Genomic DNA, 16,744 nt, shown 5'->3' with positions numbered 1-16,744 from the left:
TCTTTGGGAAAATTGTATGAATCCCAATGTTTATGAATGGCCAGTTAGAGTTCAAACGACTCATAAACTGTAGCAGAAAAACAGTTTTCTCTTAACAAGGAAAGTGTTTGTTTTTTGGTATATTCTGAGATGGCAGGGAGATTTATTGATGGTCACTGAAGAAAGACCAACTCAAAGTCATGGCATAGAGTGACATGAATCGACTACATATGGGTGTATTTCCTTGCTAGTCAAGTGTGGCAGTACTGTTTACTTACCAACTACTCGGACAGTGTTGGCTTGAATAGTGATGTTGAGCGTACTGTTGGGATTATTCACTGCATCTACTAAGGTTTGTGCAACATCGGCAGGCGGTGGGATTTCTGCACTTGTGGAATTTGGGTTGAACTCGATCCCCACCTCTGCAACAGTGTTCTGCATTTGTGTTGACCTGCATGAAAAACAACATATATTTGAAACATTATTGGTCACTAGTATCATGTCTATGGCGAAAACGTCTATATACAAATGCTTAGAAGATTCTGTCAAGAAATATATCCTCTCACCTAAATGCTATGATGAATGTGCGGCGGAAAATTGCACCATATCGAACAAAGTAGATGATGTCACACTGCGAAAGAAAAAATGTAAAATTAAATGAAGAAGAAGTGAAAAGTCACTAAGTACACCTCATTAAGTGACATTGTTGAGGCATTGGACTCACCACTGTTACAACTCTTGTCTCAAGGGCCCTAAATTGTTGGCTGTTCCTGTCACTGAGTTCTGGGACAAACACTTCTACCAAGGTTGCTTGAATAGCCACAACTGGGGGTGGCGCTTCAGTTGTAGTAGCTCTTGTAGTTGGTGCAGTGGTGGTTGTTGCATTTGGAGTGGTTGTAGCTGCAGTAGTGTTGAGTGCAGGTGTTTCTGAAAGCACAAACACACACCAAGACAAATATGAAAAAAGCAGCTATTCTTGGTCAAAAGGCATTCTTTGGGAAAATTGTATGAATCCCAATGTTTATGAATGGCCAGTTAGAGTTCAAACGACTCATAAACTGTAGCAGAAAAACAGTTTTCTCTTAACAAGGAAAGTGTTTGTTTTTTGGTATATTCTGAGATGGCAGGGAGATTTATTGATGGTCACTGAAGAAAGACCAACTCAAAGTCATGGCATAGAGTGACATGAATCGACTACATATGGGTGTATTTCCTTGCTAGTCAAGTGTGGCAGTACTGTTTACTTACCAACTACTCGGACAGTGTTGGCTTGAATAGTGATGTTGAGCGTACTGTTGGATTATTCACTGCATCTACTAAGGTTTGTGCAACATCGGCAGCCGGTGGGATTTCTGCACTTGTGGAGTTTGGGTTGAACTCGATCCCCACCTCTGCAACAGTGTTTCTGCATTTGTGTTGACCTGCATGAAAAACAACATATATTTGAAACATTATTGGTCACTAGTATCATGTCTATGGCGAAAACGTCTATATACAAATGCTTAGAAGATTCTGTCAAGAAATATATCCTCTCACCTAAATGCTATGATGAATGTGCGGCGGAAAATTGCACCATATCGAACAAAGTAGATGATGTCACACTGCGAAGAAAAAATGTAAAATTAAATGAAGAAGAAGTGAAAAGTCACTAAGTACACCTCATTAAGTGACATTGTTGAGGCATTGGACTCACCACTGTTACAACTCTTGTCTCAAGGGCCCTAAATTGTTGGCTGTTCCTGTCACTGAGTTCTGGGACAAACACTTCTACCAAGGTTGCTTGAATAGCCACAACTGGGGGTGGCGCTTCAGTTGTAGTAGCTCTTGTAGTTGGTGCAGTGGTGGTTGTTGCATTTGGAGTGGTTGTAGCTGCAGTAGTGTTGAGTGCAGGTGTTTCTGAAAGCACAAACACACACCAAGACAAATATGAAAAAAGCAGCTATTCTTGGTCAAAAGGCATTCTTTGGGAAAATTGTATGAATCCCAATGTTTATGAATGGCCAGTTAGAGTTCAAACGACTCATAAACTGTAGCAGAAAAACAGTTTTCTCTTAACAAGGAAAGTGTTTGTTTTTTGGTATATTCTGAGATGGCAGGGAGATTTATTGATGGTCACTGAAGAAAGACCAACTCAAAGTCATGGCATAGAGTGACATGAATCGACTACATATGGGTGTATTTCCTTGCTAGTCAAGTGTGGCAGTACTGTTTACTTACCAACTACTCGGACAGTGTTGGCTTGAATAGTGATGTTGAGCGTACTGTTGGGATTATTCACTGCATCTACTAAGGTTTGTGCAACATCGGCAGGCGGTGGGATTTCTGCACTTGTGGAATTTGGGTTGAACTCGATCCCCACCTCTGCAACAGTGTTCTGCATTTGTGTTGACCTGCATGAAAAACAACATATATTTGAAACATTATTGGTCACTAGTATCATGTCTATGGCGAAAACGTCTATATACAAATGCTTAGAAGATTCTGTCAAGAAATATATCCTCTCACCTAAATGCTATGATGAATGTGCGGCGGAAAATTGCACCATATCGAACAAAGTAGATGATGTCACACTGCGAAAGAAAAAATGTAAAATTAAATGAAGAAGAAGTGAAAAGTCACTAAGTACACCTCATTAATGACATTGTTGAGGCATTGGACTCACCACTGTTACAACTCTTGTCTCAAGGGCCCTAAATTGTTGGCTGTTCCTGTCACTGAGTTCTGGGACAAACACTTCTACCAAGGTTGCTTGAATAGCCACAACTGGGGGTGGCGCTTCAGTTGTAGTAGCTCTTGTAGTTGGTGCAGTGGTGGTTGTTGCATTTGGAGTGGTTGTAGCTGCAGTAGTGTTGAGTGCAGGTGTTTCTGAAAGCACAAACACACACCAAGACAAATATGAAAAAAGCAGCTATTCTTGGTCAAAAGGCATTCTTTGGGAAAATTGTATGAATCCCAATGTTTATGAATGGCCAGTTAGAGTTCAAACGACTCATAAACTGTAGCAGAAAACAGTTTTCTCTTAACAAGGAAAGTGTTTGTTTTTTGGTATATTCTGAGATGGCAGGAGATTTATTGATGGTCACTGAAGAAAGACCAACTCAAAGTCATGGCATAGAGTGACATGAATCGACTACAATGGGTGTATTTCCTTGCTAGTCAAGGTGGCAGTACGTATTACTTACCAACTACTCGACAGTGTTGCTGAATAGTGATGTTGAGCGTACTGTTGGATTATTCACTGCATCTACTAAGGTTTGTGCAACATCGGCAGCGTGGGATTTCTGCACTTGGATTTGGTTGAACTCGATCCCACCTCTGCAACAGTGTTCTGCATTTGTGTTGACCTGCATGAAAAACAACATATATTTGAAACATTATTGGTCACTAGTATCATGTCTATGGCGAAAACGTCTATATACAAAATGCTTAGAAATTCTGTCAAGAAATATATCCTTCACCTAAATGCTATGATGAAGTGGCGGAAAATTGCACATATTGAACAAGTAATGATGTCACATGCGAAAGAAAAATGTAAATTAAATGAAGAAGAAGTGAAAAGTCACTAAGTACACCTCATTAAGTGACATTGTGAGCATGGACTCACCATGTTACAACTCTTGTCTCAAGGGCCCTAAATTGTTGGCTGTTACTGTCACTGAGTTCTGGGACCAAACACTTCTACCAAGGTTGCTTGAATAGCCAAACTGGTGGGTGGCGCTTCTTGTAGTAGCTTGTAGTTGGTGCAGTGTGGTTGTTGTCATTTGGAGTGGTTGTAGCTGCAGTAGTGTTGAGTGCAGGGTTTCTGAAAGCACAAACACACACCAAGACAAATATGCAAAAAAGCAGCTATCTTGGTCAAAAGGCATTCTTTGGGAAAATTGTATGAATCCCAAGTTTATGATGGCCAGTTAGAGTTCAAACGACCATAAACTGTAGCAGAAAAACAGTTTTCTCTTAACAAGGAAGGTTTTTTTTTGGTATATTCTGAATGCAGGGAGATTTATTGATGGTCACTGAAGAAAGACCACTCAAGTCATGCATAGATGACATGAATCGACTACATATGGTGTATTTCTTGCTAGCAAGTGTGCAGTACTGTTTACTTACCAACTACTCGGACAGTGTTGGCTTGAATAGTGATGTTGAGCGTACTGTTGGGATTATTCACTGCATCTACTAAGGTTTGTGCAACATCGCAGCGGTGGATTTCTGCACTTGTGGAATTTGGGTTGAACTCGATCCCCACCTCTGCAACAGTGTTCTGCATTTGTGTTGACTGCATGAAAAACAACATATATTTGAAACATATATGGTCACTAGTATCATGTCTATGGCGAAAACGTCTATAACAAATGCTTAGAAATTCTGTCAAGAAATAATCCTCTCACCTAAATGCTATGATGAATGTGCGGCGGAAAATTGCACCATATCGAACAAAGTAGATGATGTCACACTGCGAAGAAAAAATGTAAAATTAAATGAAGAAGAAGTGAAAAGTCACTAAGTACACCTCATTAAGTGACATTGTTGAGGCATGACTCACCACTGTTACAAGCTCTTGCTCAAGGCCTAAATGTGGCTGTTCTGACTGAGTTCTGGACAACACTTCTACCAAGGTTGCTTGAATAGCCACAACTGGGGGTGGCGCTTCAGTTGTAGTAGCCTTGTAGTTGTGCAGTGGTGGTTGTTGCATTTGGAGTGGTTGTAGCTGCAGTAGTGTTGATGCAGGTGTTTCTGAAAGCACAAACACACACCAAGACAAATATGAAAAAAGCAGCTATTCTTGGTCAAAAGGCATTCTTTGGGAAATTGTATGAATCCCAATGTTTATGAATGGCCAGTTAGAGTTCAAACGACTCATAAACTGTAGCAGAAAAACAGTTTTCCTTAACAAGGAAAGTGTTTGTTTTTTGGTATATTCTGAATGGCAGGGAGATTTATGATGGTCACTGAAGAAAGACCAACTCAAAGTCATGGCATAGAGTGACATGAATCGACTACATATGGGTGTATTTCCTTGCTAGTCAAGTGTGGCAGTACTGTTTACTTACCAACTACTCGGACAGTGTTGGCTTGAATAGTGATGTTGAGCGTACTGTTGGGATTATTCACTGCATCTACTAAGGTTTGTGCAACATCGCAGCCGGTGGGATTTCTGCACTTGTGGAATTTGGTTGAACTCGATCCCCACCTCTGCAACAGTGTTCTGCATTTGTGTTGACCTGCATGAAAAAAACATATATTTGAAACATTATTGGTCACTAGTATCATGTCTATGGCGAAAACGTCTATATACAAATGCTTAAGATTCTGTCAAGAAATATATCCTCTCACCTAAATGCTATGATGAATGTGCGGCGGAAAATTGCACATATCGAACAAAGTAGATGATGTCACATGCGAAGAAAAAATGTAAAATTAAATGAAGAAGAAGTGAAAAGTCACTAAGTACACCTCATTAAGTGACATTGTTGAGGCATTGGACTCACCACTGTTACAACTCTTCTCCAAGGGCCCTAAATTGTTGGCTGTTCCTGTCACTGAGTTCTGGGACAAACACTTCTACCAAGGTTGCTTGAATAGCCACAACTGGGGTGGCGCTTCAGTTGTAGTAGCTCTTGTAGTTGGTGCATGTGGTTGTTGCATTTGAGTGGTTGTAGCTGCAGTAGTGTTGAGTGCAGGTGTTTCTGAAAGCACAAACACACACCAAGACAAATATGAAAAAAGCAGCTTTCTTGGTCAAAAGGCATTCTTTGGGAAAATTGTATGAATCCCAATGTTTATGAATGGCCAGTTAGAGTTCAAACGACTCATAAACTGTAGCAGAAGAACAGTTTTGTCTTAACAGGAAAGTGTTTGTTTTTGGGTATCTGAGATGGCAGGGAGATTTATTGATGGTCACTGAAGAAAGACCAACTCAAAGTCATGCATAGAGTGACATGAATCGACTACATTGGGTGTATTCCTTGCTAGTCAAGTGTGGCAGTACTGTTTACTTACCAACTACTCGACAGTGTTGGCTTGAATAGTGATGTTGAGCGTACTGTTGGGTATTCACTGCATCTACTAAGGTTTGTGCAACATCGGCAGCCGGTGGGATTTCTGCACTTGTGGAATTTGGGTTGAACTCGATCCCCACCTCTGCAACAGTGTTCTGCATTTGTGTTGACCTGCATGAAAAACAACATATATTTGAAACATTATTGGTCACTAGTATCATGTCTATGCGAAAACTCTATATACAAATGCTTAAAGATTCTGTCAGAATATATCTCTCACCTAAATGCTATGATAATGTGCGGCGGAAAATTGCACCATATCGAACAAAGTAGATGATGTCACACTGCGAAGAAAAAATGTAAAATTAAATGAAGAAGAAGTGAAAAGTCACTAAGTACACCTCATTAAGTGACATTGTTGAGGCATTGGACTCACCACTGTTACAACTCTTGTCTCAAGGGCCCTAAATAGTTGGCGTCCTGTCTGATTCGGACAACATTCACCAAGTTGCTTGAATACCACAACTGGGGTGCCTTCAGTTGATAGCTCTTGTAGTTGGTGCAGTGGTGGTTGTTGCATTTGGAGTGGTTGTACTGCAGTAGTGTTGAGTGCAGGTGTTTCTGAAGCCAAACACACCCAAGACAAATATGAAAAAAGCAGCTATTCTTGGTCAAAAGGCATTCTTTGGGAAAATTGTATGAATCCCAATGTTTATGAATGGCCAGTTAGAGTTCAAACGACTCATAAACTGTAGCACAAGAACAGTTTTCTCTTAACAAGGAAAGTTTTTTTTTTGGTATATTCTGAGATGGCAGGGAGATTTATTGATGGTCACTGAAGAAAGACCAACTCAAAGTCATGCATAGAGTGACATGAATCGACTACATATGGGTGTATTTCCTTGCTAGTCAAGTGTGGCAGTACTGTTTACTTACCAACTACTCGGACAGTGTTGCTTGAATAGTGATGTTGAGCGTACTGTTGGATTATTCACTGCATCTACTAAGGTTTGTGCAACATCGGCAGCCGGTGGATTTCTGCACTTTGGAATTTGGGTTGAACTCGATCCCCACCTCTGCAACAGTGTTCGCATTGTGTTGACCTGCATGAAAAACAACATATATTTGAAACATTATTGGTCACTAGTATCATGTCTATGGCGAAAACGTCTATATACAAATGCTTAGAAGATTCTGTCAAGAAATATATCCTCTCACCTAAATGCTATGATGAATGTGCGGCGGAAAATTGCACCATATCGAACAAAGTAGATGATGTCACACTGCGAAGAAAAAATGTAAAATTAAATGAAGAAGAAGTGAAAAGTCACTAAGTACACCTCATTAAGTGACACTGTTGAGGCATTGGACTCACCACTGTTACAACTCTTGTCTCAAGGGCCCTAAATTGTTGGCTGTTCCTGTCACTGAGTCCTGGGACAAACACTTCTACCAAGGTTGCTTGAATAGCCACAACTGGGGGTGGCGCTTCAGTGAGTAGCTTTGTAGTTGGTGCAGTGGTGGTTGTTGCATTGGAGTGGTTGTAGCTGCAGTATGTTGAGTGCAGGTGTTTCTGAAAGCACAAACACACACCAAGACAAATATGAAAAAGCAGCTATTCTTGGTCAAAAGGCATTCTTTGGGAAAATTGTATGAATCCCAATGTTTATGAATGGCCAGTTAGAGTTCAAACGACTCATAAACTGTAGCAGAAGAAAGTTTCTCTTAACAAGGAAAGTGTTTGTTTTTTGTAATTCTGAGATGGCAGGGAGATTTATTGATGGTCACTGAAGAAAGACCAACTCAAAGTCATGGCATAGATGACATGAATCGACTACATATGGGTGTATTCCTTGCTAGTCAAGTGTGGCAGTAGTTACTTACCACTACTCGGACATGTTGGCTTGATAGTGATGTTGAGCGTACTGTTGGATTATTCACTGCATCTACTAAGGTTTGTGCAACATCGCAGCCGGTGGGATTTCTGCACTTGTGGAATTTGGGTGAACTCGATCCCCACCTCTGCAACAGTGTTCTGCATTTGTGTTGACCTGCATGAAAAACAACATATATTTGAAACATTATTGGTCACTAGTATCATGTCTATGGCGAAAACGTCTATATACAAATGCTTAGAAGATTCTGTCAAGAAATATATCCCTCACCTAATGCTAAGAATGTGCGGCGGAAAATTGCACCATATCGAACAAGTATGATGTCACACTGCGAAGAAAAATGTAAAATTAAATGAGAAGAAGTGAAAAGTCACTAAGTACACCTCATTAAGTGACATTGTTGAGGCATTGGACTCACCACTGTTACAACTCTTGTCTCAAGGGCCCTAAATTGTTGACTGTTCCTGTCACTGAGTTCTGGGACAAACGGTTCTACCAAGGTTGCTTGAATAGCCACAACTGGGGGTGGCGCTTCCGTTGTAGTAGCTGTTGTAGTTGGTTCAGTGGTGGTTGTTGCATTTGGAGTAATTGTAGCTGCAGTAGTGTTGGGTGCAGTTGTTCCTGAAAGCACAAATACACACCAAGACAAATATGAAAAAAGCAGCTATTCTTGGTCAAAGGCATTCTTTGGGAAAATTTTATGAATCCCAATGTTTATGAATGGCCAGTTGGAGTTCAAACAACTCATTAACTGTAGTATAAGAAGATTCTTCTTTAACAAGGAAAGTGTTTGTTTTTTGGTATATTCTGAGATGGCAGGGAGATTTATTGATGGTCACCGAAAAAAGATCAACTCAAAGTCATGGCATAGAGTGACATGAATCAAGTACATATGGGTATATTTCCTTGCTAGTCAAGTGTGGCAGTACTGTTTACTTACCAACTACTCGGACAGTGTTGACTTGAATAGTGATAATAAGCGTATTGTTGGGATTATTCACTGCATCTACTAAGGTTTGGACAACATCGGCAGCCGGTGGGATTACTGCACTTGTAGAATTTCTGTTGAACTCGATCCCCATCTCTGCAACAGTGTTCTGCGTTTGTGTTAGTCTGCATGAAAAAGCATATATTTGAACCATTATTGATCACTAGTATCATGTCTATGGTTATGATCAATATGAAAACTTCTCTATACAAATGCTTAGAAAATTCTGTCAAGAAATATATCCTCTCACAGAAATGCTATGATGAATGTGTGGCGGAAAATTGCACCATATCGAGCCAAGAACATGATGTCACACTGTGAATTAAAAATGAAAAATTAAATATAGACCAGTGAAAACTACTAATTACAATTAATTAAGTGACATTATGAAGTTACTGAACTCACCTCTGTTACAACTCTTGCCTCAAGGGCCTTAAATTGTAGGCTGTTCCTGTCATTGAGTTCTGGGACAAACGGTTCTACCAAGACTGCTTGAATAGCCACAAACTGTCGTGGGGCTTCAGTTTTATTGGTTGTTATAGTTGGTGCAGTGGTGGTTGGTCCACTGGTAGTTCCATTTGCAGTAGTTGTATTAGCTGCAGTAGTGTTGAGTGCAGGTGTTTCTGAAAATACACATACACAGACATAAATAAAATAAACAAAAGGTAGTTATCTCTAGTGAAAGGACATTGCGTGGAAAAACTGTATTAATCGCAATGTACTGTATGTTTATGAATGCCCAGTTGGAGTTCAAGCCCCTCATTAACTGTAGCAGAAGAAAAGTTTCCTTTTTACAAGGAAAGTGTTTGGTTTTTGGTATATTCTGAGATGGCAGGGAGATTTATTGATGGTCACTGAAGAAAGACCAACTCAAAGTCATGGCATAGAGTGACATGAATCGACTACATATGGGTGTATTTCCTTGCTAGTCAAGTGTGGCAGTACTGTTTACTTACCAACTACTTGGACAGTGTTGGCTTGAATAGTGATGTTGAGCGTACTGTTGGGATGATTCATTATTGTTGTTTTTAATGCAGAGGTTGTTGTGGCGTTGGTTGTTCCATTTGCAGTATATGTATTAGCTGCATTAGTGGGGGTCGTTGTTCCTGAAAACAAAACAAAACAAAATAAAACCACACACTCAGAAGGACAAACCTGAACTTGCCTTGTAGCCAGCTCCACTGACACTACTTAATTCAATATTAAATTAACCCCTATGCCCTCCTCAAATTTACTATCCTCTGCCATAAAATCCTCATACATCAACATATTTTTTCCACCCTTTTTTCATAAATCACTTCAGACCTGCTCAAAACTACCAACATTTCAATAACTTTGTGGATTTAAACCCTTTAAATGCCAGTCTAGTCATTCAAAGTATTTCATTATTTTATGCAAAAAATACAAAAACTGAAGTATTCTTCATAAAATAAATAGTAGGATGACGCAGCTTTGGTGGAAATTGCAGTCTTGGGTACGTCATGGATTGGCAATAAAATTGATTTGATTGCATCATTATTTTTGATGTTGTGTCAGATTTAAAATTTTGCAACCTCTTGGCAGCTTCGTGGCTAAAATGTACACATCCAAAAAACAGCCGTCATACATCAATATATATATATTTTTTTTTCTTCTATTTTGGATTCAGGTAGATACACAGACACACTCACACTTGGAGCACCTGGATGGTCACATGGCTCCATCATAATAAATGGGAAATTTACAAGAATTTCATGCTGAATCTGATCAAATACAGTAAAAATAGCATTAGTTTTCTTATAAATTAAATGCTAACATTTCAGACTGCACATTTTTATACTGGAATGACAGTCAGATTAAAAAATGTGGTTTGAATGTAAGTCAATGGGGCATTTTTGGCCACAAAGGTGTCCAGAGGGAGTATCTGACACTACATAAAAAAAAATACTCATGCCATCAAATCATTTTTATTGCTTATCTTTGACATATCCAAAACCACAACCACCAAAGCTCCTTCCACTTACTGTTTTTATGGTAAGTCAGTTTTTGTCATTTTTTTCTCCAGACATTTAAAAAGTTAAAATCCTGAAAATAATTCAAACTTTGGTAGTTTTGAGCAGGTCTGAAGCTGTTTAAGTGATTTCTCAAAAAATAAATTAATAAATATTGATGTATGAGGATTTTGCCAAATTTTAAATCTGACACTACATCCAAAATAATGATGAAATCAAATCAATTTTATTACAAATCCTTGGCATATCGAAGACTCCAATTACCACCAAAGCCCCATCATCCTACTATTTATTTTATGAAAAATAATTTAGTTTTGTCATTTTTTGTAAAAACAAACAAACAAACAAACAAACAAACAAACAAAACATCAAAAACAAAACAAACAAAAATAAACATTTAAAACTTCATATTTTCAGACTGGCATTTAAAGAGTTAAAATCCTGAAAACTCTTGAAATTGGGTAGTTCTGGACAGTTCTGAAATTGTTTAAGTGATTCATGAAAAAAAATATATAAAAAAATGTTGATGGATGAAGATTTAATGGCAGTTTATTTATGCGAGGGGGCAAAATGCATCACGGGAGTATAAATGACATGTGAGAGTAAAAGACACTGGATTTAAAAAAAAAAAAAATTGTCTCAAAAGAGGAATTCCTGCAGAAATTCAAGCATCGGCCAAAAATGACCAACAAATGGACAAAAAAAAAAAAATTGAAAAAAATGCTCGAGGAGGTCATAAGGGTCAACCAAACAGATTCATCAAATCAGAACTCTGTGATCCACTTTACATTACAATCATTACTGACTTACCTGTCAGTATCAGCAAAACTGCTATGATTTGTCCAATGGCCATTTTGGCCTGCTCCTGAAGGTATGAGATGAGATGATCATTAATTTTAGGTTGTCAAATGTTTATTTTAATAATAGAATGTTGGTTTGTAGCAGTATCTATATATCAGTTGGTATTTTTTTTAAAAAAATCAAAGTAGTTAACACAAATTAATACAGATTTACAATTAGGGCTGCACGATTCTGAAAAAAAAATGTGAATCATGTGAATTTTTTTTGCTTAGAATTGAGATCATGATTCTTTGGCACGCCCTTTTTTTTTACAAAATGTTTATTGCACTGTTGAACAGAACAAAACAAACAAACAAAAAAACATTCAAATGGTCATTCAAGTTGCCTTGCGGTGCTGCTACGAGGGCAGAACACACTTTGCAAAGTAACTTAGACTGTTAGTCATCGTCTGGCTTAAATCCAAAACACTTCCACGTCGCTGAATGGGAACCTTTTTTGGGCACAAGTTTGTTTCGGGTCTGTGGGCGACTCTCGCCACTACCAGCTGGGGTTTCTTCGCCATCCATTTAACTCTCTTTACCGCCTACTTCTCTCTGCTTCTCTCCCTCACCGTTTCCACACACTCAACTGCAGTAGTGTTGGGTCGTTCACGAATGATTCGTTTGAAAGAACGGATCTTTTCAGTGAACGAACTGTATCGAATCATTTTATGAACTGATTGCGTGGCCCGTGCATGCACTCTCTGACTCGTGGCTCTTTGTGAAACTTCGGCCAATGACGCAGTTAGTCGGCAGATAGCGCAGGGGGACGGTGCGTGTGTGTGATGTGAGCTCCAAATCATTCCTTTGTTTGACATTTGTCGTGTTTGTTTATTATTTGTTATTTGTTTTGTTTTTTTATGTTTTTAAGCTATTTATTTTCTTTTTTATTCCATATTTAAGCCTATTTAAGTTTGTGTTGTCCTCTTATATTTTTCCATATCTTTAATTTTTTATGGCATTTTCTTGTAATTGACATATTTGGTTTTTGCACTAAACTGAATGAGGTCTATTTTTATTTTTGATCGTTAAAATGTGTTAATGTTAAAATATACAGTGTTTGTTTATAATTTTGCTTTATATTTATTTTCCACTTTCATATTGTATTAATTTCAGTGGAATAAAGCATAGACGGTCACAAAGGCTATACTTTGTTTATTTGAAAGGTTGTAAATGCATCTCTTAGTGTTGGGTCTTAAGCCTATATTGCAGCAAATGGAGGAATATAGTCAGTGATTGAGGAGAGGGATCCGGTCAGTGAATGCTACTGATCTCTTACTGATTCGTTCTTCAAGTGAACCAGTTCACTGCAGGTCGCAAGCCGACACAGAGGCTGAGATGCCCGAAGCCCCTCCGGCTGAAAGAGCTTTCTGGACCAAACGACTTTGGGGAATGGTACACACATTGTTTTACGTTTATAATTTGTACGGCTGCGTTTTCACCGTTACGATTTTAATGGTGGGGGTGTGGGTGGGGCACACATTATTTTTATTTTATTAAATATTTTTTTATTAAACACAAATTATTTAACAGTACACCCCAGATGTGATGTAAATTGTAATGTTAATGCTCGCAATATTTTTTCCATTTGTAATTTGTACACGCACATTATTTTACGTTTATAATATTCATCGCCTGTGTTGTACTTTTAATCCCTGTTACGATTTTAATAATGGGGGTGGGAGGGATCTTTAATTGTGTTTAAATTTATTTCTGTCTGGCAGGTTCATCACTGATTTCACTGTGACTGGAAAAAGATCACTCTAAAACCTAAAATAAGTCCTTTTGAAAGTTTCTTGTTTGTTTTTTTTTTTTTTTGTTTTGTTTTTTAGTTTATTTATTGTATTGGGACAATGCACATTCATCAACACTGATTCGTTGAGCGCGGGTGTAAATGGCAGGTTCCCAGATAACATACAGTAGACAATTTTAAAACCACACAACACATCATACAATGGACAATTACAACACAGAACACAGACAAACAATATCAACGCAAGACAGACACAGACAGGCAAATAAAGACAAACAATTTTACCCCCCAGTTGCAGAACAATATACCAAAAGCCCCGGGAACAGGCATCAGATAAAGAGGAAGCTGTATGGTTACATGTCTGGTTTGTTTTTAACCAATGTTTGTGATTTTTGAGTGAGTAGAGAGTGAGTAGTTGTCACAATTTCTGATGTGTGCTGGTAAGTTAGTCCATGACTGTGTCCCTCTACAGAAACAACCATCTGACAGCATTTTGTTCTACGCCTTGATACACTACAGTCACCTCTTGTTAAGGCTCTGGTTCTTTGTCCTTCATTGTTTTTTTTTGTTTTTTTATGAATGAATTCATTCAGTGCATTTAAGACTCTGTAAATGAGGCAGACATCCATAAAAATATGATATTACCTCCCTGTCCTATGAGCAATGTAACTACTAATGTTATTGATAGCCCCATTAAAGTCTGCCAGTAGCCCAAGGCATCGTACTTTCTATGCCACGTATACTAAAGCCATAGAACTGGAAAGACTACTTGAAATTCCACATGTAGTTTTGTTGGCAATTAAAAGACTCTATCACTCCAAAGTTCTCTCTCTATAGCTCTTCTATATAGTTCTTCTGTATCACGCAGAGTTTATAATCTGTGCTTTACGGGTTATTACTATTGAAATTAGTTTGATCTGTCACATTAAACAAACATTGAGAAAATACAAAATAAATGTGAACAAATAAAAAGTGGCCAAGCAATTGAGACCATGTTTGTGCTGCAAACTAAAAAACAATTTAAGGCTTGTCATTACATCTCATTTCAGCTTTGTGATTTGATGTTCTGTCATGTCAAAACAGTACAACAAAACAATTCTTGCATGATTAAATGTATTGTATTTTCCCAGAGTCTGCATAGAAATGATTCAAATCTTTTATGTAATAATTCAAAAAGTTGTTTATTACAGAACCGTCTTTGTTCATTCCTCTGGATTACAAAGTGACCACAAAAAAAAAAGAAATGTGTGTGTGGTTTATACTAAAAATTATAGTCTGAATAGAAAATATTTTGCATATGCAAATAAATGCAGGTTTCATTTCATGATCGCGGGGAGCGATAAGGAGACACCTTTGTCTACCATTTACTGGCAGTGAAGGGTCAATACACTTGTTTATTTATTCTTAGTTTGATATGACATGAAAATTTAACAAATTCACAAGTACTCATTTCAGGACGTTGGGTTTATATTTTGGTACACATTGATGACTTAAATTGTGATATATAGTGAAATAATCCTACCAGTCCTACCAATCCCAAATAACTAAAGATCTTAATCTTATCCTAAAGAAATTAAATTCCAAACAAATGCATGGGTCTATACTTGTCATACTCATACAAATGAAAGCTACTTACCCAAAGTATAAATCAGAAGTTAACTCTTCTTTGCAGCTTCATAGTCTCTTGTGATGGCACTTGTTTCTTTCAGTCTTACTTGTAACCTACCAAAGAATGTGATGTGACTCATCAGTCTCTCTGCTGTGGCTAATGCATTCCACTTGATCAGAATCATTCTGCATAGCATGTCAAGTAAATAATAGGGGATTGGACATTTGGTTTAACCAACAATGTTGACACTCCCTGTGAAACACACCTTAATGCAATGTACCAGGAATCAGAAAATATTTCTTCTCTTTGATGTCAATGCAATTGCCAGATCAGGTGGTTCCATGCCAAACATGACGGTTTCTAGATGAGTGGCATGGCAATGGCATGTTTTTGTGTTGTGTGTGAGAGTGTGTGTGTGAGCTCACTGGGTATGCCCTGCTTGTGCAAAAAAGAAGACGCCTAGTTTCATTCCCCTCTTAGTACCTGTCAAGTTGTCATCGGTTGCCATGATGTGTGTTTGTTTTTTACTATAATCTTAAACTATTTTGAGGTGTGTTTTTTTTTTTTTTATGTGCTTCGATGCATGAATACAATAGTATCCGATGGGCGTAAAACTTACCATGTCACAGTGATCAGATCAGATGATGATTAGATTGAGGGTGCGGCCTGTTGTTTTTGGCCGTTCAGTTGAAGGAATTCAAGACATGAACTCTCTAGCATAGAATTATTAGTAACATAACTTCCGGGTCTGATGATTCATTATAGAAAATATATCTGTGTCATGCAATTAAAAATATGCCATGTTTGAGATGAACTTTAACTGTAGATGTATTAGATATAAACAGATGTGGATGTAAAACATATATCCAGTTTACTGGAAGGATGCCTGTGAGCATTTCACAGGCATCCTTCCTACACTGCCAAACGCACCCACCTAGCTTGCTGGTGTATTGGGGAAAAAATAAAATAAATAAATAAATGTTGATGGCTTTGTGCCGTAATTTAAAACCAATGTTGGAGTGAGACACAAAATGCGCCAAAGTCTTCCAGGTGCACATCCAGCTCCTGTCCACCCTGGGATGTTTGGCCACCGTAACGTTTCAGCGAGTGTTTGGAGCGGCAGAATCGTCCCGGCAGTGTTGGTTGAAATAATTTCTCTGTCCCCAGCTTCCATCCAGTTCCCACACGGACATCGCCAACAAGCCGAACTTAAATGAGGATTTCACGCCATTGCCGGCTTCCCGAATATAATTTGGTGCCACAGATTGCACCCACATCGCAACAAAAGTTAAGTTAAGAACAGGTTTTTCGTCGCCGATTGTTAGTGTGCGTAAACCGGTATCCATGCGCTTGATAAATCATTCTAAATTTCATTCCTACGGAATACATACATTTCTGTTTGAATCAACAACTCTGATGTTTACTTTTCTTACGAATGTCTTGGTTTTGTTTTTACTGAAAATATGAGCTTCTATGAAGGAAGGAAAGTGCTGACAGAGTCGGTGGGAAGGGCTTTAGGGTCAGTGAATAATAAAAATCAGGTAACATTTTCTAAGCTCTTTGATGGGGTTTTGGGGATTCCCCTGAATTTAATGCCATCCAGAATCAAGCCCTGAGGTGTTATCTTGGAGTTCATAAATTCACTGCAAAGGATGTCGTATATGAGGACACAGAATCGGAATCCTGTCTTG

The 16,744-nt window shown here is 38.4% G+C and overlaps 2 protein-coding genes across 2 annotated transcripts; both read right to left on the bottom strand.

Annotated features, from left to right (window-relative positions):
* Positions 1-1,279: 1,279 nt before the first annotated feature.
* LOC125009654 (mucin-5AC-like) lies at positions 1,280-4,246 on the bottom strand. Its single transcript, XM_047587831.1, has 7 exons — positions 4,087-4,246; positions 2,642-2,844; positions 2,485-2,549; positions 2,197-2,369; positions 1,673-1,875; positions 1,516-1,580; positions 1,280-1,400 (listed from the first exon to the last, which is right to left on the bottom strand). The coding sequence occupies exons 1-7, from the start codon at positions 4,244-4,246 to the stop codon at positions 1,280-1,282; spliced, it is 990 nt and encodes a 329-aa protein (XP_047443787.1).
* A 1,335-nt stretch (positions 4,247-5,581) lies between these two features.
* On the bottom strand, positions 5,582-15,145 carry LOC125009588 (mucin-5AC-like). The gene is made up of 10 exons (XM_047587698.1): positions 15,081-15,145; positions 11,663-11,717; positions 9,818-9,967; positions 9,267-9,484; positions 9,112-9,176; positions 8,814-8,986; positions 8,292-8,494; positions 7,197-7,261; positions 6,024-6,149; positions 5,582-5,666 (listed from the first exon to the last, which is right to left on the bottom strand). The coding sequence occupies exons 2-10, from the start codon at positions 11,703-11,705 to the stop codon at positions 5,582-5,584; spliced, it is 1,128 nt and encodes a 375-aa protein (XP_047443654.1). The 5' UTR covers positions 11,706-11,717; positions 15,081-15,145.
* Positions 15,146-16,744: the final 1,599 nt, after the last annotated feature.

Source organism: Mugil cephalus, chromosome 1, assembly GCF_022458985.1.
Source record: "Mugil cephalus isolate CIBA_MC_2020 chromosome 1, CIBA_Mcephalus_1.1, whole genome shotgun sequence".
NCBI lineage: Eukaryota > Metazoa > Chordata > Actinopteri > Mugiliformes > Mugilidae > Mugil > Mugil cephalus.
Note: the sequence above shows the minus strand (reverse complement) of the source record. Positions and strands in the feature narration are given on the sequence as shown.

What these genes read in the sequence shown, in the direction of transcription:
- LOC125009654 (XM_047587831.1), bottom strand. Translation starts at nt 4,246, where the DNA reads ATGCAGAACACTGTTGCAGAGGTGGGGATCGAGTTCAACCCAAATTCC. An exon ending in CAACACTGTCCGAGTAGTTG is followed by an intron (nt 1,876 to 2,196) that starts GTAAGTAAACAG and finishes TTGTGCTTTCAG; the next exon opens with AAACACCTGCACTCAACACT. An exon ending in AGACAAGAGTTGTAACAGTG is followed by an intron (nt 1,581 to 1,672) that starts GTGAGTCCAATG and finishes TTTTCTTCGCAG; the next exon opens with TGTGACATCATCTACTTTGT.
- LOC125009588 (XM_047587698.1), bottom strand. Translation starts at nt 11,705, where the DNA reads ATGGCCATTGGACAAATCATAGCAGTTTTGCTGATACTGACAG. An exon ending in AGTTTTGCTGATACTGACAG is followed by an intron (nt 9,968 to 11,662) that starts GTAAGTCAGTAA and finishes TTTTGTTTTCAG; the next exon opens with GAACAACGACCCCCACTAAT. An exon ending in CAACACTGTCCGAGTAGTTG is followed by an intron (nt 8,495 to 8,813) that starts GTAAGTAAACAG and finishes TTGTGCTTTCAG; the next exon opens with GAACAACTGCACCCAACACT.